This window comes from Hyperoodon ampullatus (genome assembly GCF_949752795.1).
Source record: "Hyperoodon ampullatus genome assembly, chromosome: 14".
In the NCBI taxonomy this organism is placed as follows: domain Eukaryota; kingdom Metazoa; phylum Chordata; class Mammalia; order Artiodactyla; family Ziphiidae; genus Hyperoodon; species Hyperoodon ampullatus.
Genome location: NC_136927.1, coordinates 21,890,219 through 21,913,328, shown reverse-complemented (window position 1 = coordinate 21,913,328; position 23,110 = coordinate 21,890,219). Strand labels below are relative to the sequence as shown.

At 46.1% G+C, this 23,110-nt stretch overlaps 1 protein-coding gene and 1 pseudogene across 3 annotated transcripts in view; one reads left to right on the top strand and one right to left on the bottom strand.

Moving 5' to 3' along the window:
* Positions 1-928: 928 nt before the first annotated feature.
* AXIN1 (axin 1) overlaps positions 929-23,110 on the top strand; it is a gene marked incomplete at its 5' end in the record, with an annotated part of 55,279 nt that continues 33,097 nt past the window's right edge. The window contains one exon of one of the 2 annotated variants that reach the window (XM_079718438.1): positions 929-1,821. In XM_079718438.1, the coding sequence (XP_079574564.1) occupies positions 944-1,821 (878 nt within the window). The remainder of the gene's footprint in view (positions 1,822-23,110) is intronic. The other variant, XM_079718437.1, reaches the window with a different exon arrangement.
* LOC307062669 (small integral membrane protein 15-like) lies at positions 21,889-22,113 on the bottom strand (annotated as a pseudogene). Its single transcript has one exon. The product of its transcript is annotated as a small integral membrane protein 15-like (transcript).

Below are 23,110 nucleotides of genomic sequence, written 5' to 3'. Positions count from 1 at the left end.
TTTTAAGACTGTCCACGGGAATTCCCTGGCGGTCCAGTGGTTAGGACTCTGTGCTTTCACTGCTGAGGGCCCGGGTTCAATCCCTGGTCAGGAAACTAAAATCCCGCAAAAAAAAAAAAAAAGACTGTCCACATCATTGGCGGCGTGAGAAGGCCCCTGTGCCTGTGCATGTGAGTGATGTCCTTTGGTCACTCACTTGAAGATGCTGAAAACGACCCACAGTTAACTGCTCTTTTGGGCGTGTTGAGACTTAGAGGAACAAGTTGCTGTGTGTTCGCATATGTTGTGAGGCACAGTAAGTGTGAAGTAATGGGGCAGCAGGAAGCACAGTGGCTGTGGGCCTGGAGAGTGTGGAGTGGAGAGCAGACCGCCTGCCTTCTGGTGAGTGATGTGCCATATCTGAGTATCACAGCGACCCTGTTCTACTCAGATACACATCCTCGTCTTTCATGTGAGGTTTATACAGCTGGGAGGACCAGAAGCACCTCTCTTTCCTCCAGTCCTTCTGCCTTCCTGGAGCCTGAGGAGAGGGACTGGCCATGCAGCTCTGTAGCTGGGATGGGCTACTAGTCTCTCTTTGTTCTCACAGAATGACACTTGAGGGTAGCGGCGCTCTCTGTGTTCTGGACATTCATTTCTTAGTGCCAGAGGCATTCCTGTAGTTGGAAAAGTTTCCAGAAATTGTTCTAACATAGTACAAACCTTTTTTTGTGACAAAAGGTTGAAAATTTAAACTGAATTTCTGGCTTTGAGTTCGAGCGGGAGGGCATCATTGCGAGTCTTGTCTTGAGAAAACCTCTGTGGTCATGTTTCCATGGACCCACCTTTCCTAATCCTTGTCCTCTTAATGGTTTCAACAGGACAGATTGATTCACTTTGGAGCTGTAAGTACTGATGTATTAGGGTGCAGCGCTCATTGTTCATTGACGCACAGAGTCCCAAAATGAATATCCAAGAGCAGGGTTTCCCCTTGGACCTCGGAGCAAGTTTCACCGAAGATGCCCCCCGACCCCCAGTGCCTGGTGAGGAGGGTGAACTGGTGTCCACGGACCCCAGGCCCATCAGCCACAGCTTCTGCTCTGGGAAAGGTGCCGGGATTAAAGGTGAGACTTCAACAGCCACTCCGAGGCGCTCAGATCTGGACCTGGGGTACGAGCCTGAGGGCAGCGCTTCGCCCACCCCTCCGTACTTGAAGTGGGCCGAGTCGCTGCACTCCCTACTGGACGATCAAGACGGGATAAACCTGTTTAGGACTTTCCTGAAGCAGGAGGACTGTGCCGATCTCCTGGACTTCTGGTTTGCCTGCAGCGGCTTCAGGAAACTGGAGCCCTGTGACTCGAATGAGGAGAAGAGGCTGAAGCTGGCCAGAGCTATCTACCGCAAGTACATCCTCGATAACAATGGCATTGTGTCCAGGCAGACCAAGCCAGCCACCAAGAGCTTCATAAAGGACTGCATCATGAAGCAGCAGATCGATCCCGCCATGTTTGACCAGGCCCAGACGGAAATCCAGTCTACCATGGAGGAGAACACCTACCCCTCGTTCCTCAAGTCCGATATTTATTTGGAGTACACGAGGACAGGCTCGGAGAGCCCAAAGCTCTGCAGTGACCAGAGCTCCGGGTCGGGGACAGGGAAGGGAGTACCTGGATACCTACCCACTTTGAACGAAGATGAGGAATGGAAATGTGACCAAGATGTAGACGAAGACGATGGCAGAGACCCTGCTCCCCCCGGCAGGCTCACGCAGAAGCTGCTCCTGGAAACCGCCGCCCCGAGGGCCTCCTCAAGTAGACGGTACAGCGAAGGCAGAGAGTTCAGGTGAGTCCGACCCGAGGCCTCCGTTTCTGTGCTCACCTCCAAGACCTGGAGAACTAGCAGGGAAAGGTCTTGTCCTTCAGCCCCAAAGTGGGTGGACTCCTGGAGCTGGGGCAAATTGCAGTTTTAGTCTTTCCTCATGATGCCTTCACATTTGTCATTAGATGTTTTTAATGTTTGTATTTTGAGGGCACTTATATCAAGAACAGCCTAAAATATATGGCTTTGTAAGTCATTAGGAACATTGGAATTCTTAGAAGTGATATGACATTTAAACCTTACCCTTTATTTTTATTTTTTTATTTTTTAATAAATTTACTTACTTGTTTATTTATTTTTGGCTGCATTGGGTCTTCGTTGCTGTGCGCGGGCTTTCTCTAGTTGCGGCGAGCGGGGGGCTACTCTTTGTTGCGGTGCACTGGCTTCTCATTGCGGTGGGTTCTCTTGTTTCAGAGTACGGGCTCTAGGTGCATGGGCTTCAGTAGTTGTGGCTCGCGGGCTCAGTAGTTGTGGCGCACGGGCTTAGTTGCTCTGCAGCATGTGGGATCTTCCCGGACCAGGGATCGAACCCTTGTCCCCTCCGTTGGCAGGCAGATGCTCAACCACTGTGCCACCAGGGAAGTCCCTAAACCTTACCCTTTAGCAGTAAAATTTGTGCCCTCTTGCACAGAAGGTGATTTACCTGGCAGACATCTTTTGGCTTAATAAAGAGAAGAGTGGACATTTCAGTGCATCAGTACATAGAGAATTCTGGATCATTGCTTTTTGTAACTGTCTTATAAGGTTCTTCCTAGAGGTCGGGGGGTGGTGGTGAGGAGGCTGATGTGCTTCAAGTTGTCCGAGCACTTTGGGAACTTCCAAAGTGGTTGTGGCTCCAGGATTGGACCTTTCTCCCGCCAAGAAAATGAGTTGTGCTGTTGTGTATTCAGTTCCCAGCATTCTGAAGCCGTGATCACAGTCTTTGCACGTGGGCACATATGTGGCTTTGGAGGCGTGGAGTGGTGCTATCTGGAAGTTGTTACCACTTTGGAAACCTGTTTCTTCGTTCTCTTTTCTGTGGTTGCTGGAAGTTTATTTGTTCTCGAGTTGGAGCCTGTTGCCGATTTTAGTGGGCACTTCGGGTCTCACTCATTTCCCTGTAGCTGGTTCTGGATACTCCTGCCTGTGAAACTTTGAAAGCCTGGAATTCCTGTGACCCTGCTGATTTAATCAAGAGTCTGCAAGCACATCCCCAGGTGCTGGGCCTCTCCCGTGGAGTTAGAAAAAGCGCAGATCCCTTCTTCAGGCTTACTGTGGCAGAGAAATTGGTCACTTGCTGATAAAACACAGGATTAAACATTTTTAAGGTTTAAATGTCCTTTAAGTGATGTGATTGAAGATACACTGTTTAGGTAATTTTTGTGGGCCTTTTGCTCACTGTCTTTAAACCTTATTGATTTAGCAATCTTTTTAGGGCAGAATATACTATAAAATTATCCTGATAGGTAAGGCTAGTAACTGACACAGCTTTTCAGACCTAACCTGAAAGTTGTCATATTTGATTAGAACAGTTTAAAAATGGGATTAAATTTGAGGCCTGGGCTGCAGGGAAAAACAAATTGAGTTCAATTCTGATTTCTAATTTTAGAAATTCCTGCGTGCCACCCCTCCCCCAACCAGCCAGTCTGCACACTTTTCAGTTTTCAGTCCGGGGTCGGTCATAGCAGCAACTTTGCTTTTTCTCTCTTTGGTTTGCTCTATATGTAATAAATAACCTTTACTATCAAATTAATAGAATATGTTGCTGTAAGGACTCTGGCACACGTTCGTTTTTAACTTGCCTCTTGTGGAGCTGCTGGTGGCCGTGGGAGTCTGGCGCTCACGAGTCCTGCCTGTGCTCGGACCCCGTCCTTCTGGGGGCTGCCTTTGCGGTTGTGCGGGTGGACAGTCCCCCGTGTCAGGGTCATTGTTCATCAGCACTAGCAGGATATGGAGTCCAGCACATTCTACCTGCTCTGCAAGGGTGTGCAGTTAGGATGCATTAGTGTGAAAGTCACAGAAAAGCCAGCCCACCCCAGCTTAAACACTAAAGGGGATTGGTTGGCTCAGGTAAATGAAAAGTCCAGAGGCAGGCCCAGCTTCAGATGTGGTTTGATTCGGACTCCAGCCATTTTTCTTTCAAAGACTTATTTCTTTTTTTCGGAGAAGTTTTAGGTTACCAGCAAAATTAAGAGGAAGGTACAGAGGTTTCCCATATACCCCTCCCCCCCGCACACGCACAGCCTCCCCCACTATCACCATCCCCCACCAGGGTGGTCATTTGTTACAGCTGATGAGCCTACACTAATCACCCACAGTCCATAGCTTACATTAGGGTTCCCTCTCGGTGACTTGTATCTATCACTCTAGTACCATGCAGGGTAGTTTCCTCTGTGCTCGGCCTGTTTAACCTCTCCAGCCCCCAACACCTGGCAACCACCGATCTTTTTACTGTCTTCACAGTTTTGCCTTTTCCAGAATGCCATGTAGCTGGAAGTATACAGTATGTAGCCTACTCATATTGGCTTCTTTCACTTAGTAATATGCTTTTAATGTTTTTCAGTGTCTTTTCGTGGCTTGATAGCTCATTTCTTTTTAACACTGAATACTATTGCGTTGTCTGGATAGACCACAGTTTACTTATCCATTCACCTGCTGAAGGACATCCTGATGGTTCCAGTTTTTGGCAGTTATGACTAAAGCTGCGGTAAACACCTGTATGCAGGTTTTTGTGTGGACGTGAGTTTTCATTTCCTTTGGGTAAAATATCAAGGAGCACAATTGCTGGATTGTATGCTGAGATCACGTTCGTTTTTGTAAGAAACTGTCCCTTGTCTGAATGCTTCTTTGCCTCTGCCTTCCTGCGGCCAGCTTCGCTCTCAGGTTGGCTCCCTTGTTTTGTAAACAGATGCTTCCCACTGAAGGAACGTCCTGCAGTTTGCCCTGAGTGGCTGGGGGTGCTGTGTGCCAGTGTGTCCTGCCCACTCCAGCATAATCACTGTGCAAGGGCTGAGGCTCTGCTCTTGGGCTTACACCAAATAGGGCCACCCCAGAAGAAAAGTGGGGTGCCCCATTCAGACAGCATCACCACTCTCCAGCAGAGGGAGTGGTCCTTCAGGGGAAGATTGGGGTTAACGGGGAAGGGAGGAGGAGAGTGGGTAGTGAATAGGCAGCTAGTGAATGCCCACTGCCAGGAAGAGGAGCCGGGTGGGAACCTCAGCTCAGGGGATGTGTTTCCTGCAACAGCAGGTGCTTCTCTCAGCACTGATTCTGCGTGGAGGAGTGTGTCAGCCGGGAGGCTGCTCCCACTGTGCTCACTGGTGTCGCTGAGGCTCCCTGTTCCCTGGCGGGAGGCCTGAGCAGCAGTCCTCATTTGCTTCACATGTGTGCACACGGCTGTTTTTCAGATCGCTGACTTGAGAGATGGTAAATGAGCCTTTTACGTGGGTCTTTGTCAAAACTGAGAAAACAGGGATGCCCCTGGCTTTTTTCTGCATTTATCCTAGTCACCTGGGATGACTAGGATAAAGAGCCCAGGGCTGAGGGGTCACAAAATTCCTTGCTGCTCTTCTGTTCTCTGTGTGGAAGACTTTCCCAGTCTTTATTGCCCTTTGTCAGTGGAACTTTGAACATAACTTTGGTTGGTTCATACGCACCATTTAAATTTGGTGTGAATTGGCAGAGGGTCCTCTGATGATGTAGGTGTTTTGGCTGTTTATTTACTTAATGCTTTGGCCTGAGGGGCCAGGATCTGTAAGACATTAGCAGGCTCAGAAGCTTGGCCTGGCCTGGCCTCCAGGGGCTGTGCTGGGCCTGGTTGGTCAGGCCTGAGTCAAGCCATCTTCAGCCCTTCAACCACCTGCGCTTAGCAATCGCCGCTGGTTTTCTTTTGTCTCTCTCTCTCTTTAAAAAAAAAAAAAATTGATTTATTTCTTTTTGGCTGCATCAGATCTTAGTTGCAGCACGTGGGAGTTTCGTTGCGGCTCACGGGCTCTTTGTTGCGGCGCACGGGCTTCTCTCTAGTTGTGGCATGCAGGCTTAGTTGCCCTGCGTGGCATGCAGGATCTTAGTTCCCCAACCAGGAATGGAACCCACGTCCCCTGCATTGGAAGGCGGATTCTTAACCACTGGACCACCAGGGAAGCCCCTCTCTCTCTTTTTTTAATTGAAGTGTAGTTGGCTTACAGTGTTGTCTTAATTTCTGCTGTACAGCAAAGTGACTCCGTTATACATATATATGCATTCTTTTTTTAAATAAATAAATAAGTATATTTATTTATTTATTTATGGCTGCGTTGGGTCTTCGTTGCTGCGCACAGGCTTTCTCTAGTTGAGGCAAGCGAGGGCTACTCTTTGTTGCAGTGCGTGGGCTTCTCATTGCAGTGGCTTGTCTTTGTTGTGGAGCACGGGCTCTAGGTGCGTGGGTTCAGTAGTTGTGGCTCGTGAGCTCTACAGCACAGGCTCACTAGTTGTGGCACACAGGCTTAGTTGCTCCATGGCATGTGGGATCTTCCCAGACCAGGGCTCGAACCTGTGTCCCCTGCCTTGGCAGGCGGATTCTTAACTACTGTGCCACCAGGGAAGTCCCAAAATATGCCTTCTTTTTTATATTCTTTTCCATTATGTTTTTTTTAAAGACAACCCAATTTTTATTTTTATTTTTTAAAAATTTATTTATTTATTTATTTTTGGCTGCATTGGGTCTTCTTCGCTGAGCACAGGCTTTCTCTAGTTGCGATGAGTGGGGGCTACTCTTTGTTGTGGTATGTGGGCTTCTCCTTGCGGTGGCTTCTCTTGTTGCGAACACAGGCTCTAGGCGCACGGGCTTCAGTAGTTGTGGCTTGCAGGCTCCAGAGTGCAGGCTCAGTAGTTGTGGCTCACGGACTTAGTTGCTCTGCGGCATGTGGGCTCTTCCCAGACTTGAACCCGTGTCCCCTGCGTTGGCAGGTGGATTCTTAACCACTGTGCCACCAGGGGAGTCCTATTTTTTTTCATTTTAAATATTTATTTGTTTATTTATTTGGCTGCACTGGGTCTTAGTTGCAGCATGTGGGCTCTTGGTTGCGGCATGTTTAGTTGGAGCCTGCGGGCTCTTAGTTGTGGCATGCATGTGGGATCTAGTTCCCTACCAGGGATCGAACCTCGGCCCCCTGTATTGGGCGCGTGGCATCTTAACCACTGGACCACCAGGGAAGTCCCTCCATTATGGTTTATCTCAGGATGTTGAATACAATTCCCTGTGCTCTTCAGTAGGACCTTGTTTATATCACTGCTGGTTTTTTGGGGTTTTTTTTAGTATTTATTTATTTAATTTATTTTTGGCTGCGTCGGGTCTTAGTTGAGGCATGCAGGATCTTTGTGGTGTGTGGGCTATCATTGTGGGTCGTGGGCTTCTCTCTAGTTGTGGCGTGTGGATTTTCTCTTCTCTAGCTGTGGCGCGCAGACTCCAGGGCGCATGAGCTCTGTAGTTTGTGGCATGCGGGCTCTCTCATAGAGGAGCATGAGCTCAGTAGTTGTAGCGCGTGGGCTTAGTTGCCCCGTGGTGTGTGGGATCTTAGTTCCCTGACCAGGGATCAAACCCGCGTCCCCTGCATTAGAAGGCAATTCTTTTTTTTTTTTTAAGATTTATTTATTCATTTTATATATTTTTGCTGTGTTGGGTCTTTGTTGCTGCACAAGGGCTTTCTCTAGTTGCGGCGAGCGGGGGCTACTCTTCGTTGCAGTGTGTGGGCTTCACATCGTGGTAGCTTCTCTTGTTGCAGAGCACGGGCTCTAGGTGCGCGGGCTTCAGTAGTTGTGGCACGCAGGCTTCAGTAGTTGTGGCTCGCGGGCTCTAGAGCGCAGGCTCAGTAGTTGTGGTGCACGGGCTTAGTTGCTCTGCGACATGTGGGATCTTTCCGGAGCAGGTCTCGAACCCGTGTCCCTTGCATTGGCAGGTGGATTCTTAACCACTGCACCACCAGGGAAGTCCTGGAAGGCAATTCTTTACCACTGGACCACCAGGGAAGTCCCTCACTGCTGGTTTTAATGTCTGACAGCAGCAAATGCTTTCCATTTCTCTTCACTACCTTCCTCGCTGAGAAGTTCCCCGAGGACAGGGTCCAGCTGATATTTCCTTATGTCTTCCTGGTGGGCCAGCCAGTGAGGCGCTCTTGGTCAGGGCTGGTCATCGTGGCCGTGGCCGGAGAGTGGAGCACAGATGGTGTTTGTAGCAGGAATAACTCAGCGACTTGTGGGTCCTTTGAAGGGTGGGTGACTAACCCTTCCTCTCCAGACTGAGGAACTGCCTGACTTGTTTGTTGCCTTATCGACTGTATTTCTGGTAAATGGCTTAAAAGAAATGTAAAAAGAGGAAGCACCCAAATGTGTATAGTTTCGTGTGGAAGGTGGAAAAGTGAGATTGATCTGGGGTTTCTGGTTGGCGTTCCAGTGCAGCGGGTGGGGTTGGGGCGGTGACTCTGGCACCTGGCTGCCGAGGAGCTCCAGTCCAAAGGGTGGCGGTGGCCCAGGCCGTGGGGGTCTCAGGACACTGGTCCCATTAATAGTGAGCCTGTTTGATTTGACCTTCAGCAAATACTCTTCACTGTTGAATTTTTAGGTCATTTGTGATGGAAGGTGACTCATTTGTAAAGTGTGACTCTCCCTGTGGCCTTCCCCCTCTTTCTTCCTACTGCTGTGCTTTTAGTCACTCTTAAATGTGGGGTACGAAGCTAGGGAAGAGAGCATAGCCCTGCTGCCAGTCCCTTGTCACCTTCCAGGTGTATAACTTGTCCAACTGGATGAATTCCTTTAACTGAACAGATGATCCCAAGGTTGGTCACTGGAGATGTTTTCAGACAGGCCCTAGTGTGCAGCTGTGGGGCTCTCAAGACAGTTGACAGGGAATTCCCTGGTGGTCCAATGGTTAGGACTCGACGCTCTCACTTCCTAGGGCCTGAATTCAATCCCTGGTCAGGTAACTAAGATCCCACAAGCCACGTGGCGCAACTGAAAAAACAAAAAGACAGGAGTTTACAAATCTTTCCATTCCCCTTGCTGGCTGAATGGGAGAACATTAATCTCAGTTGTTTAACTTAAGGACCCCTCACTTGGTGACTTTTCCACAGGCTGTGTCTTCTGGGGCAGCCTTCTCCTGGTTGTGTGATGGTGGGGAAGTTGCTTCACCTCTCTGAGCTTTTCTGTAAAAATGGGGACGATGAAGTAAGGGCCTGCCCAATGAGGTTGTCAGGGAGGTTCCGTGAGCTGACCCCTGGGCATGCCCGCACACAGCAGCACAGCAGGCTCAGTGCACACAGCAGGTGCTCAGGGAGTTTCACATCCTTCTGTGGTTCTTCATCATCATCTGAACTTAGTGGTCTGCTAGATGTTGGTGAAATTTGTATCTGGGTTACAAATGATTTCAAAGTAGCGAATGACACATTCCAATTTTAATAATCATGTCTCCTGAGAGTGAGGCATGTTAATTCCCATCCCAAACCTGCTCCTCTCGTGGCCATCCTTACCTCCAGAAGTGGCACCACCATCTATCAGGTCACCGTGGCCCACCTGATTCCCCATCCGAATGTATGCTGAACCCTCTGCCTCTCGCTGTCTGCACTCTGGCCCCACACCCTCCTCCTGGACCCGCAGAGCCTTCTGGGTGAGCCTCTGCCTCAGTCTTTTCTCTCCACAGTGCCCAAAGGGACCTTTCTAGATGCAGGTCTGACTACGCTCTTCCTTCTTCCATGATGCGGGGACTTCCCACTGCCCCTGGACTGCACCCCAGGCTCCTGTGACACAGCGTGTCCACGGGACACCCTGTCGTGGTACCAGCACACTGTGAGCATTTTACATGCCTATCAGTGGGGGGAGGCTGGCTAATAAAAGTTTTTAAACTAGTTACAGGAGAGTCAAAAAATATTTTTTCTCTGTTTTAGTCATATAAAACTCTGTAGTCTTTTTCTTTTAATATTTATTTGTTTTTTTATTGATTGATTGATTGATTGATTTTTGGGTGCGTCAGGTCTTAGTTGCGGCACGTGGGATCTTTCGTTGCAGTGTGGGGGGGTGGCGCGCGGGCTTCTCTCTAGTTGTGGCGCATGGGCTCATTAGTTGCAGCGCGTGGGCTTAGTTGCCCCACGGCATGTGGGATCTTAGTTCCCCAACCAGGGATTGAACCCACGTCCCCTGTACTGGAAGGCGGATTCTTAACCACTGGACAACCGGGGAAGCCCCAAAACTCTGTAGTCTTTGATGACAGGTTTCAACAAAGTCCGGGAAAGTGCAGTTAGCTGTCAGACTGAAGAATTTTGGAATAGAGAGGCCCCTTTGTCTGGGGCTTCACGTTGGTGGATTTATGAAAGGGAAGTGCCTACAGAGACTGCGGTCTGCGAGGCCCACGCCGCCTGTGGTTCTGCCGCCTGGCCGCTGGGTTGGGGAGGCTGGGCTGGCGACTGGCCGCGTGTGTCTTCTGTGCTCAGCTGCCGGGGGATCAGCCCGTTCGCAGGTTTGTGCACCAGTTAGCGTCACAGAGACTGGAATTTGATTCATACTCACTGGCTCTGTTAATCTCTTCTAGAATCCTGACTTCATTTACACCAGTTTACCCAGCAATCGTTAGAAATAATGGAATTTGGCCAAGTAGTGGTTGTTCAGTTAGGAAAGGAAGGCAGTCTAATAATTCTTTCTTCAATCCAGCTTGAGGCCGAGTACGTGTGTGTGTAAGAAAATTGTTGCTTTATTTTTCCCCCATGTCACATCAGTACAAATGCACATTTTTGTGAGCCACTCAGTGTCCTCTCAGAGCTCATTAATTCCAAAAAGTGTTTGCTCTGAGGAAACAACTCAGTAAATCTCTTCAGTCCCTTCCTGGAACTCAGGCTGGCTATCTGATTTTGTGAAAATAAACGCAGTCTTCAAAGATGCCGTGCACAGGGCCTTGTGCGTGCATGTGAAGGGCTTCAGGCTCACTCTTCCTCACCCCTCCCCTGGGTGGATTACAGCCTCGGCCCACAAGCCTTCTTGGAACTGGTGAAATTCTTTGTAGCAACTGGACTCAGCTCTTTTGTTTGGACCAAACTCCTCCAGTTTTGATGGATAGAGGTGAGCCCTGCCTTGTGTGGCTGGGTGGGTACCCTTCTCAGCCCCCCAGCAGCAGGAGGCTCCCATTCTCTGGCCCTCTGCTCATCCAGCCTTGCGCCCTTCAGATCTTTAACGTGCTTTTATCTGGTATTGACCCTCTCTGGATCACTGGCTCATTTTTAGTCTGTAGGGCCAGTGTCTTCTCTTGAACAAATATTTAAAAATAATCATAGGGCTTCCCTGGTGGCGCAGTGGTTGAGAGTCCGCCTGCCGATGCAGGGGACACGGGTTCGTGCCCTGCTCCGGGAAGATCCCACGTGCCGTGGAGCGGCTAGGCCCGTGAGCCATGGCCGCTGAGCCTGTGCATCTGGAGCCTGTGCTCCGCAACGGGAGAGGCCACAACAGTGAGAGGCCCGCGTACCGCAAAAAAAAAAAAAATCGTAAAGAATGTTGCTTGTAATAGCCAGCAGCTAGAATAACTTGAATGTCTAATAGCAGGATTGATTGCATAGGGATTTTTCTTCTGCATAGTTGGAGAACATAGACTTTCTATTTTCTTCTTTTTGTTTTTCTACATTTTCCAAATTCCTATAAAACATAAACCTTTGTAATTCGAAAGTATGTTATTAAAATATATACAAAGATATATCACAAGAGGGTGTGAATTATGTGCAGTTTTTCAACAGCATGTTTTTTCTTTTAAAAGGATGCATATAAATGTTTCCTTTTAGTATGATCTTAGGTCTTCTTAATGTTTGCACTGCTATACCAGTTTTGTTTTGTTTTGTGTTTTTTTGGCCGCATTGAGTGTGGTATGCTGGATCTTAGTTCCCTGACCAGGGATCAAATCCGTGCCCCCTGCATTGGAAGCACAGAGTCTTAACCACTGGACCACCAGGGAAGTCCCTATACCAGTATTTTAATTAATTTTAGTTTTTATTAAAAAAATGGAGAGAAGGAAAAATTCAAATAACGCTAAAAGGCTGATAACTAAATTTAGCAGTCTTATGACCCCCTGGCCTTTCCAGGATGGCCGCTTCCAACTGTGTCTTGCCCTAGTGTATTAGCTCAGGCTGCCAGGACAAAATATCATAGACTTGGGGGTTAAACAACAGACATTTATTTCTCACGGTTCTGGAGGCTGGAGGTCCCAGACCAAAGCGCTGGCAAGGTAGGTTTCATTCCATTCTTCTCTTGGTTTGCTCACATGGCCTTTTCTCAGTGTGTCTGTGTGGAGAGAGAGACAGCTTCCCAGCATCTCTTCTGGTAAGGGTAATGATCCTGTCAGATCAGGGCCCCACTTTCATGACTTCATTTAACCATGTGACTTCCTTAGAAGCCCCGTCTCCAAATACAGCCACATGGCGGGGGAGTAAGGGCCTCCATTTGAGAATCTGGGGGATGTAGACTCTCAGTCCATCACACCCGCCTTTGTGAGTGATGTACTCATACTGCTGTCCTTGGGGCATCTGCCCTCAGCCAGTCTCTGTGGATGCTCTCCTTTCCCCACCACCTGGCCTGATTATTAACACATTCTGGGTTTGGTTTACATCCATATTTGGTGTTTTCATTGCTGAGCCAAGTTGGGCCAAGCGTTTTCTTTCTTGTGCCATTTTTGTGTGTGTGTGTTTTAAAGTTATGGTTGTTGCATTTTTTCATTTGATTAGATATTTGATTTTCTGACATAAATCTTCCCTTATGCTGCATTGGCTTAAAAAGTGCCTGTCAAAATACTTCTCATTACTTTTCTCATTTTGGAGCCTGTATTATTTAGATGTTGGACCATTTGGAATGATCCTTTAAATTTTGTTTCTTTTCCTCTATTTTCTGTTTCTTTTCTTTTTGTTGTGTTTTCAGCTCTTTCTACTAAATTTCTCCTGCTCTTGTTTTCTGAATATATACTCTAAAAAGACAAAATCATCCTTTTTTTGTTTTTAATTGTTCATGGATCAGCATTTAAAAATCTTTCTGGTGTTGACCTAAAACAATATAACAGCCAGTTATTTTACCAGAAAATGGGTTTATTGCAAAGAATTGCAATTTGGGACATGCAGTCTATAGCAAGCCACAGGCAAGTCCAGAGAACAAAGGAGAGGAACTTCTTTTATAGAGGAGAAGGAGGAGTTGGGAGGTGCTGTTATAAACAAAGAACCCATTGGAGGAAACTGGGAGTTCAGAGTACAGTGGCTTTTCATTGGCTGAGCTGTTGCCAGGCAAAGAGAAATTCTCTCTCGGTCCTGCTGGGTGTTCCTTCTTCATGTTGGAGATGCAAAGGTATGTCTCTTCCTGTTGGGTCTGCAATTATGATGGTAGGGTGTGAGGGCTCCCTTTCCTGGCCTCCCAACTCCATTTTATTTTATTTATTTTTATTTTTATTTTTATTTATTTTTTGGCCACGCTGCCCAGCCTGTGGGATCTTAGTTCCCCAACCAGGGATTGCATCCGGGCACTTGGCAGTGAGAGCACGGAGTCCTAACCACTGGACTGCCAGGGAATTCCCCCATCTCCATTTTAAGTGAGGGTTCTGTGTATTAACTTTCACATTAGCATCATGCCCCTACCCACCCCTCATTAGGGAGACATGGTGGGTTGTGTCAAGAAGTCCTGCATATGTGGGAGAAAGACTGCTCCTTTTTCCTATGGTTATAGAGCTGGGCCTAGTTTGCAAAACTTATTTTAAATACAAATGAGAATTCTTTGGGAAGAAGTCAGTGAAAGAAAAGGAGATGTGGAGCACTGCTGTTTAGGGAAGATCTAATGTGATGACCGTAAAATATGTAATTTGTAGGTGGTAACATTGTGGAAGGAGTCTTTTTTTTTTTTTTAAACTCATGTCAGTTTGGGAAGAGTTTATTTATTTATTTTTAATTTATTTATATTTTATTTGTTTATTTTTGGCTGAGTTGGGTCTTTGTTGCTGCATGTGGGCTTTCTCTAGTTCCTGCGAGCGGGGGCTACTCTTTGTTGCACTGTGTGGGCTTCTCATTGCGGTGGCTTCTCTTGTTGCGGAGCACGGGCTCTAGGCACACGGGCTTCAGTAGTTGTGGCTTGTGGGCTCTAGAGTGCAGGCTCAGTAGTTGTGGCCCACAGGCTTAGTTGCCCCACGGCAGGTGGGATCTTCCTGGACCAGGGCTCGAACTCGTGTCCCCTGCATTGGCAGCAGGATTCTTAACCACTGTGCCACCAGGGAAGTCCGAGTCTTTCTTTTTTTTTTTTTTTTTTTTTTTCCCAGTACGTGGGCCTCTCACTGTTGTGGCCTCTCCCATTGCAGAACACAGGCTCCGGACGCACAGGCTCAGCGGCCATGGCTCACGGGCCCAGCCGCTCCGCGGCATGTGGGATCCTCCCGGACCGGGGCACAAACCTGCGTCCCCTGCATCGGCAGGCGGACTCTCAACCACTGCGCCACCAGGGAAGCCCGAGTCTTTCTTTTTTAATGAGAATTCTCTTTGGGATGCCTTTAGTACCCTTCAGATTATTCAGTGGATAAAAATTATATGCATACATATAACTTGTCAGGAGCACATTTGTTCTGTGTGTTAAGCTTGCCTGAATTAGGCATGGCTGAAGGGTTTGTGTCTTGGGGAAGATGTGGATGCTGTATCTCATTCTTGTGTAATTCTTGGATTTCTTACTGAATCTTCTTGAGGACTGTTCGTTCATCTGAGGACAGTTGATCCCTGTGCTGGCAATGGACTTGTGAAACTGAATAAAGGAAACCTCATTTAAAGTCTGGAGTCCAGAAGGGGAGCTCTGATGCCCTACACTCCACCTCAGTTAGAGACCGCGCAGGAAGAGAGGTACCTTGCATTCCCAGCAGGGAGGTATCTACTTTACTGCCCCTGCAGGAGGAAGGAAGAGTTCTTGCCCAGTGCCAAGCCCAGCCTGTTGGAACCCTTGCAGCTCAGCCAATAGGAATCCATCACCACCCTGAACTCTTGCTTTCCTCCAAGGGGCTTTGGTTCAAAGCACCCCTCTCAGCTTCCTCCTTTTCTCTATAAAGTAACACTCCTCTCCTTTGTTTGCTGGACTTGCCTGTAGTTTTTGCTATAGCATGGTCGTCCTGATTTGCAATTCTCTGCTATTCCTGAATAAACCCGTTTTGCTGGTAAAATAACTGTTCTCAGCAGACTATTATGATCGGTGTTTTGGAGAACAAAAGGGGGGCTCAAGGACAGTGGTCCACATATGACCAAGAAAAGCGGTGTCTGAGCAGACAGGAAAAGATGACTCTGTGTGGCCCCAATACAGCTGCCCCTTTAAAAGGAGAATTGACAGAAATACAGCTTTATTTGTTCATTGAGTGTCCTCCATGTGCCACATACTTTTCTAGAAGCTGGAGATTCACTAGTGAACAAAGCAGACAAAAATCCCTCCACTTGTGGAGCTTACACTTTTAACAGGGAGAGATACAAGATGAGAACCCAAGTAAAATACTGAGCATTTCAGATGGTGCAGTTTAAGTTGGGGCAGAGGGAGGGTTGCCATTTTCACAAGAGTGGCCAGAGAGGGTCTCATTCTGGAGGGTGACTTTTGAGCAAAGCCTGAAGAAGGTGAGAGCACAGACCGTGTACCTGGAGGAGCACGAGGGAAGAGCAAGTAGGAAGGGCAGCCTAGCTGGGGCAGAGTGGCCGAGGGGCGAGGGCTGGGAGAAGAGCGCAGAGAGGTGACTTGGCATTTCTGAGACTGTGGCTTCTGCTTTGGTCTCTCTCAAATTGCCAGTGTATTGATGGTGTTTGGAGCCGTGAGCCTTGTTGTGACATCCCAGTGAGCGAACGTAGATAGAGACAAGAAGGCCTCTGGCGGCTTTCCACTGCCGAGGGTTGTGGAGACCTGGCAGTGAGGTTGGAGGAAACCAGCGGAGTATGGGGTCTTGGAGACCAAATGAAGAAAGTGCACCAAGAAAGATGGGTTGAGTAACCGTTGGTGCTGCTGGTAGGTGATGTGAGATGGGGGCTGGCGTCCTTACGTCTAGCAACCTGGAGATTGTTGGGGACCCTGAGTTGTGCTGGGGGGAGATGGTAAAAGCACATTGAAATGGCTTTCATATTGAGCTTTAAACAGCTCAGAGCCCTTTGAGAAGGACCGTGTCTTAGTCTTATTTGTCCTTGGCTTAAGATACTGTCTTGCAGGTCTGATAAATATGTACTGAAAGAAATGACTCGAGCTCTTAGAAAACACCTGCAAGGTGTGCGGAATCCACCCGCCCGCGTGTGCCCTTGAGTACAGCATTCACATCCCCGTCCTGAGACCCCTGACTTTTATCAAGGAAGTGGCTGCTTCCCTTGTGGTTCATGTCACAGCCAGGAGCTACCTCTGCATTGGTTTTACCCTTTTTGGCCTCGCACCTTTGATAAAGAAATCTAGCTTTAAAAAAAATCAGATCAAGTGAGAAATTCTATCTGATTCCTTTTATTAAGGATTCAGAAACAAGCTATGGCTTATGTGTTTCAATATGCCACTAGTGTTGAATGTCGAGGCTGAATTTATTGGTTGAAGTCTCCCACTATGAACATGGGTTTGTCTGTTGTTGTTTTTTCTGTCAAGTTTTGCTCTATGTGTTTTGAGTCCATAGTTTACATGCATACACATTGAGTTCTTACTTGTTTCTGTGGATTGACCATTTTATTATTATAACATGTCTTTATATCTAATATTGCTTTTTGCTTAAAAATCTACTTTGTCTGATATTGGTATAGCTACCCCAACTTTCTTTTAAGAGTATTTGCATGATTTATGTGTTTTCCAATCTTTTATTTATTTATTTATTTATTTATTTATTTATTTATTTATTTATTTATTTATTTGTCGTATGCAGGCCTCTCACTGCTGTGGCCTCTCCCGTTGTGGAGCACAGGCTCCGGACGCACAGGCCCAGCGGCCATGGCTCACGGGCCCAGCCGCTCCACGGCACGTGGAATCCCCCCAGACCGGGGCACGAACCCGCGTCCCCCGCATCGGCAGGCAGACTCCCAACCACTGCGCCACCAGGGAAGCCCTATTTATTTATTGAGATATGATTGACATACATTCTGTTAGTTTCAGGGGTACACCATAACCATTCGATATTTGTATATAGTGTGAAATGGTCACCACAGTAAGTCTAGTTAACATCTGTCGCCGTATGTAGTTACAAAAAATTTTTTTTTCTTGTGAAGAGACTTCAGTCTTTTATTTTCAAATGTTCTATATTCTTTTTTTTGGCCGCAGTGTGCGACTTGTGGGATTTTAGTTCCCCGACTAGGGATTGAACTCACGCCCTCGGCAGTGAGAGTGCAGGGCCCTAACCACTGGACTGCCACGGAATTCTGAAATTTTCTATATTCTTTTTTTTTTTTATTTTTTTTTATGTGGACCATTTTTAAAGTCTCTATTGAATTTGTTACAATATTGCTTCTGTTTTATGTTTTTTGGTTTTTTGGCCGTGAAGCATGTGGGATTCCAGCCCCCCGACCAGGGATTGAACCCGCACCCCCTGCATTGGAAGGTGAAGCCCCAACCACTGGACCGCCAGGGAAGTCCCAATTTTCTATATTCTTATATTTAAGTTATTTCTCTTATAAGGTGGATATGGATAGTTTTTAAAAAATCCAGATGATCTATTTTTTTAAAATTTTTATTTATTGATTTTTGGCTGCGTTGGGTCTCAGTTGCTGTGCGCGGGCTTCCTCTAGTTATGGCGAGTGGGGGCTACATTTCATTGCGGTCCGTGGGCTTCTTATTGCTGTGGCTTCTCTTGTTGCGGAACATGAGCTCTAGGCACGCGGGCTTCAGTAGTTGCAGCATGTGAGCTCAGTAGTTGTGGCTCCTGGGCTCTAGAGTGCAGGCTCAGTGTTTGTGGCACACGGGCTTAGTTGTTCCGCGGCATGTGGGATCTTCCTGGACCAGGGATTGAACCCGTGTCCCCCGCGTTGGCAGGCGGATTCTTAACCACTGTGCCATCAGGGAAGTCCCCAGATGATCTATTCTTAATTGGCATATTTAGTTGATTTATATTTAATATATAATAATTACCAATATATTTGGACTTAAAGCTATCTTTTAGTATTTATGTTTTATTTGTTCCTCCTCATTCTCCTTTCTCGTTTCTTTTGGATTAATTAAATTTTTTTGTTATTCAAATGCCCCCCTCTGTTAGCTTGTTCTACATTTATGTACTACTATTTTTTTTTAATTTTTAATTTATTTTTATTTTTGGATGCGTTGGGTCTTCCTTGCTGTGCGTGGGCTTTCTCTAGTTGTGGCGAGCAGAGGCTACTCTTCATTGCGGTGCGCGGGCTTCTCATTGCGGTGCCTTCTCTTGTTGCGGGGCACAGGCTCTAGGTGCGCAGGCTTCAGTAGTTGTGGCTCGCGGGCTCAGTAGTTGTGGCTTGCGGGCTCTAGAGCGCAGGCTCAGTAGTTGTGGTGCACGGGCTTAGTTGCTCTGCGGCATGTGGGATCTTTCCAGACCAGGGCTCCAACCTGTGTCCCCTGCATTGGCAGGCGGATTCTTAACTACAGTGCCACCAGGGAAGCCCTGTACTACTACTTTTTAAGTGGTCCCTCTAGAGATTACAGCATGCATCCCTGACCTATTTGAGTGTAAGTTGGTTCTTTTGTCACTTACCGGAAAATGTAAAGACTAAAGGTTAAACTAACACAAGTTATGTACTCCCCCATTGCTTTTTATGCAGTTGTTGTTTATTTTTTTTGTATGTGTATGTATGTATGTATTTATTTATCTGTTAATTTGGCTGCATCGGATCTTGGTTGCAGCACGCAGGATCTTTGTTGAGGCGTGCAGGATCTTTCATTGCGGCGTGTGGGCTCAGTATTGTGGTGTGGGCTTAGTTGCCCGCGGCATGTGGGTTCTTAGTCCTACAGCTGCACCATCCAAGGTAATTTGTCATTTTTTGGTGCCACCATTAAGATTTTCTTCTGTGTCTTTGGTAAAACTACTGAAGTTTTACTATCATGTCTGTTTATCTGGCTTGGGGTTTGAAGTACTTTTTGAATCTCTGGCTTGATGATTTTCATGAATTTTGGGAAGTTCTGTTATTAGCTCTTCAAATATTGCTTCTGCTGTATTCTCTCTTTCTCCTCTCCTTCTGGGATTCCAGTTACTCATGTGTCAGACCTTTCTTCTTTTTAAGTCTTCTCAGTAGTTTCTGTCCTTACCATGCTTCAGTATGTATATTTTCCAGACCTATGTACCATTCACTAATTTCTCTTCAGTTGTGTGTAGTCTACTGTTACGTCTGTCTGTGGAGTTCTTAACTTCATTTGTTATATTTTTCAGTTTTAGTGTTCATTTGGTTTTTTTTTTTAATATTCAGTCCCCAGCTCAAACTCTCCAGCTTGTCTTTTAACTTACTGAACACATTAATCACATATATTTTAATGTCCTATAATTTTAAAATTGGGGTGTTTTGTGGTTCTGTTTCTGTTGTCTTGTTTTTCTCTTGTTCTTGAGTCAGTTGGTCCCGTCTCCTAGTATGCTGGGCAGTTTTTATTGAACACCAGACATTGTATATGAAAAATTCAGGGATCGTTTCAAGTTCCTGATCGTAATTTTCTCCAATGAGGTCTTACTTTTGCTTCTGACTGGCCTTTAGTGTGGGGACCTGTCACTTTACTCCAGCCAGGAACCAATCTGATTTGAACACAAGACTTCAGTCTTTGGGCAGGCTGGTCTATTTCAGGTTCATCCCTTCTTCTAGGATATAGCCCATTGGGGTCCCGACTGAAGGCCTGGGGTCTTCGCCAGGGCCCACATCTTTGGTGCACTTGGAATACCCACTTAAGAATTCTGGAAGTTTTCACATTCTCAGCTTGGAAGTCATTGCTTGAGAACCTCAAGGAGAAAAGTGGGACCGTATGTTTGACTTGCCTGTCTGTTTTCCTTTTTTCTCTCATGCTTCGGCCCCTTAAGAGATCTAATTTCCTTGGTAGCTATCTTGTGCCTTAAAACAGATGAAAACATTTTTTTATATAAAAAAGTATCAAATTTATTTCAATATCTAGTTTCATTTTTTGTTGTTGTTGTTGTTTTTTGTTTGTTTTTTTTTGTGGTACGTGGGCCTCTCACTGTTGTGGCCTCTCCCATTGCGGAGCACAGGCTCCGGACGCGCAGGCTCAGCGGCCATGGCTCACGGGCCCAGCCGCTCCGCAGCATGTGGGATCTTCCCGGACCGGGGCACGAACCCGTGTCCCCTGCATCGGCAGGCAGACTCTCAACCACTGCGCCACCAGGGAAGCCCTCTAGTTTCATTTTAAGTTAAAGCTTTTAGACAATTTTTTTTGTCATTTAAGATTCATTATCGGGCTTCCCTGGTGGCGCAGTGGTTGAGAGTCTGCCTGCCGATGCAGGGGACGCGCGTTCGTGCCCCGGTCCGGGAAGATCCCACATGCCGCAAAGCTGCTGGGCCCGTGAGCCATGGCCGCTGAGCCTGCACGTCCGGAGCCTGTGCTCCGCAATGGGAGAGGCCACAGCAGTGAGAGGCCCGCGTACGGCAAAAAAAAAAAAAAAAAAAAAAGATTCATTATCGGAGGTGAGGAAAATGTTAATAAGCTATTAATTACTGACAACAAATAAAATGATTAACCATGCGTTTATAAAAGACATGTTAAAGAGTAAAAAGTTCCAGTTACACTACTTAACTGAGGGAGATATCTTTCAGCCCTTTATTTCTAATTATAACACGTTCTCATTTTGACATAATTTACACCTTTTTCACCCAATTAATACTATGATAAACAAAAATTTTCCAACTGTTAAGCCTTTCTTTACCATTTATGAAATATGACTTAACTGTTACTCTTTAAAAGTTCCTTAAAAGAAATTTGGAATTTTAATTTTCACCATGAACCTGTTTGATCAAAAAAGTAAAGGACAGGGCTTCCCTGGTGGCGCAGTGGTTGAGAGTCCACCTGCTGATGCAGGGGACATGGGTTTGTGCCCCGGTCCAGGAAGATCCTACATGCCACGGAGCGGCTGGGCCCGTGAGCCATGGCTGCTGAGCCTGCGCGTCCGGAGCCTGTGCTCCGCAACGGGAGAGGCCGCAACAGTGAGAGGCCCGCGTACCGCAAAAAAAAAAAAAGAAAAAAAAGTAAAGGACATCACTACCACATGAATTAAAAGAATGGAATAGAAAACAAAAGTGGTATTATATAATCAGCAAATTATTTGATAAGACATTTTAAGTACTTCACATTTCTACTTAGCACAAGTGAGAATTAACTGGTTCCACGGTACTACAAGGCTTGGCAGTTTTACTCCAAGCTTTAAATCATAGTGTTATTCAAGTCATCGCTAAGAAAATGGCAGTGTTCATATGTACAAAAATTGTTATATCTAGTAAGTGGTATTCTACATAGTCAAGATAATAAGAGAATTCTTTATAAAATTAGATTTTAAAAGATGCAGAATGTCTGGTAATTACCAGTATCTCAAAAGCTAAAATGAGAAAAATACAGAAAATAGAAGTAGTCGTTGAATAACATTATTTTGCTTTGAGGAAGCCAGAAATGATTCTATTCCAAGAAATAAGTAATAATGAGAAAAGATGTGATTAATACACTGTATCTCTTTTAAGCCAAAGCACACTTTTCACCTCCGGACAATTCTGATTTTTATATTCTTAATCTCCTTTGTCCAGAACAAGACCCCATTTTAAGCCATTATTTGAATAGAGTCCATAATCTAAAGCCATTTTTCTCCACAGGATGTTTTCATTTTAGTACATATGCTGCAAAAAGGCAAATGACTAAGTCAGTTATAAAGAATTTGTAGCATAATAAATGCCAATTTACAGTAACTGTCAACAGACTTCTACACCGAAGCCTGAAAGTTGCTACAGTACAGGTGAGAACTAACATGATTCTTCCATATGCTCAGACTTAGTTTACTAAGTAATACTATCATAAGATCTGAAAAGCAACGTTAATGGGTCCTTGCAAAGCTGCATAATTTTCCAGACAATTTTCCTCTGGTTGCAGAGCCTGTTCATTCTTTCAATCGTGTTTTAGTCCTTTAGCTTTTGCAGTATCTTCTTGACGTTTTTGTTTCTTCTTTTGCTCCTTTTCCCTGGCCTCAATCATCTTGGCCAATTTCTAAGACAGTACAGCACTTGCTAGAAACAATGGAGTTAGGGCCAAAATAACTGTTGTAAGGAAGCCATATGGGTCCTTTGCAGCCCATTCCACGACATACTCAGCCCAAGCCTTTATATCAAACATCTTTGTAGAGGCCTTATGCTTGAGTAGTGATCTCTAATTTTGTCCTGGGATTATTAGCCAATCACAATTTCAGATGACCCTTGGCTGGTTGTCTTCTTTAGCTCTACCATACACTTCTGAGAGAATGCTTAAATTCTATATACTTGGGCGGTTGGCGCGGTGGCTGCCTCCACTGGGCACGGGGGCAAAACCGTGGCAGTGGCTGCCACCAGCCTCCCCTACATCGCGCCTGGGACGGTGGGCTCAGACCCCCACTCCCAACTCTCTTGCAGGTGTCCTTGCAGGTGGTGAAGGTGTGCAGCAAGCAAGTCCACCTTGCACACCAAAATCCAAGGCTCACTTTATTTTATACATCAGCTGTTTACTTAGAGCTTGATTTAGATGAACGCTTATATTAGGTAGTTCTCTTGTGTGGCTTTAAAAGTCAGAGAAATCTGTGAAGAGACGAGTCCTGATAGGCATCCCTGTTTCTCTGGACCTACCTTAAGCTGCCTCTGGCAGAGAGGCTATCCTGCCTTGCGGAAATCAGTGGAAATCAGAGTAAATGCTCCATGGGTTATACAACTCAAACATTCTTCAAGGTCCAGACACCCACCCCGTTCACCCTCTCAATACTGTCTAAAGGTAAATAATCTGAATAATTGTGTGTCCTTCCAAAGCATCTTTATAAACATATAGAAATTAATATGAACATATTCTTATATTTTTAATGCTTAATACATTTTAAAGTAGGAATTGTCTTTTGAGAAATGGACGTGACCTAAAAAATTAGGTCCATCACACAGAATGTGGTATACATTGAGTATAAACTCTAGACCTATTGCATATGTATTCGTTTTTCAGGTGTAAAATGAATTTACTAATCACTGTAAACAAATTTAGAGTTTTCTTTTGTTTGGATTTGTATTGCTTTTATCCATCTGAGTGTTGTTGCCCTGTTCCCCATGTGACAAAGGTGGCTGGGTGGATTAGTGGCCAGGTTCACTGTTGGGGAAGA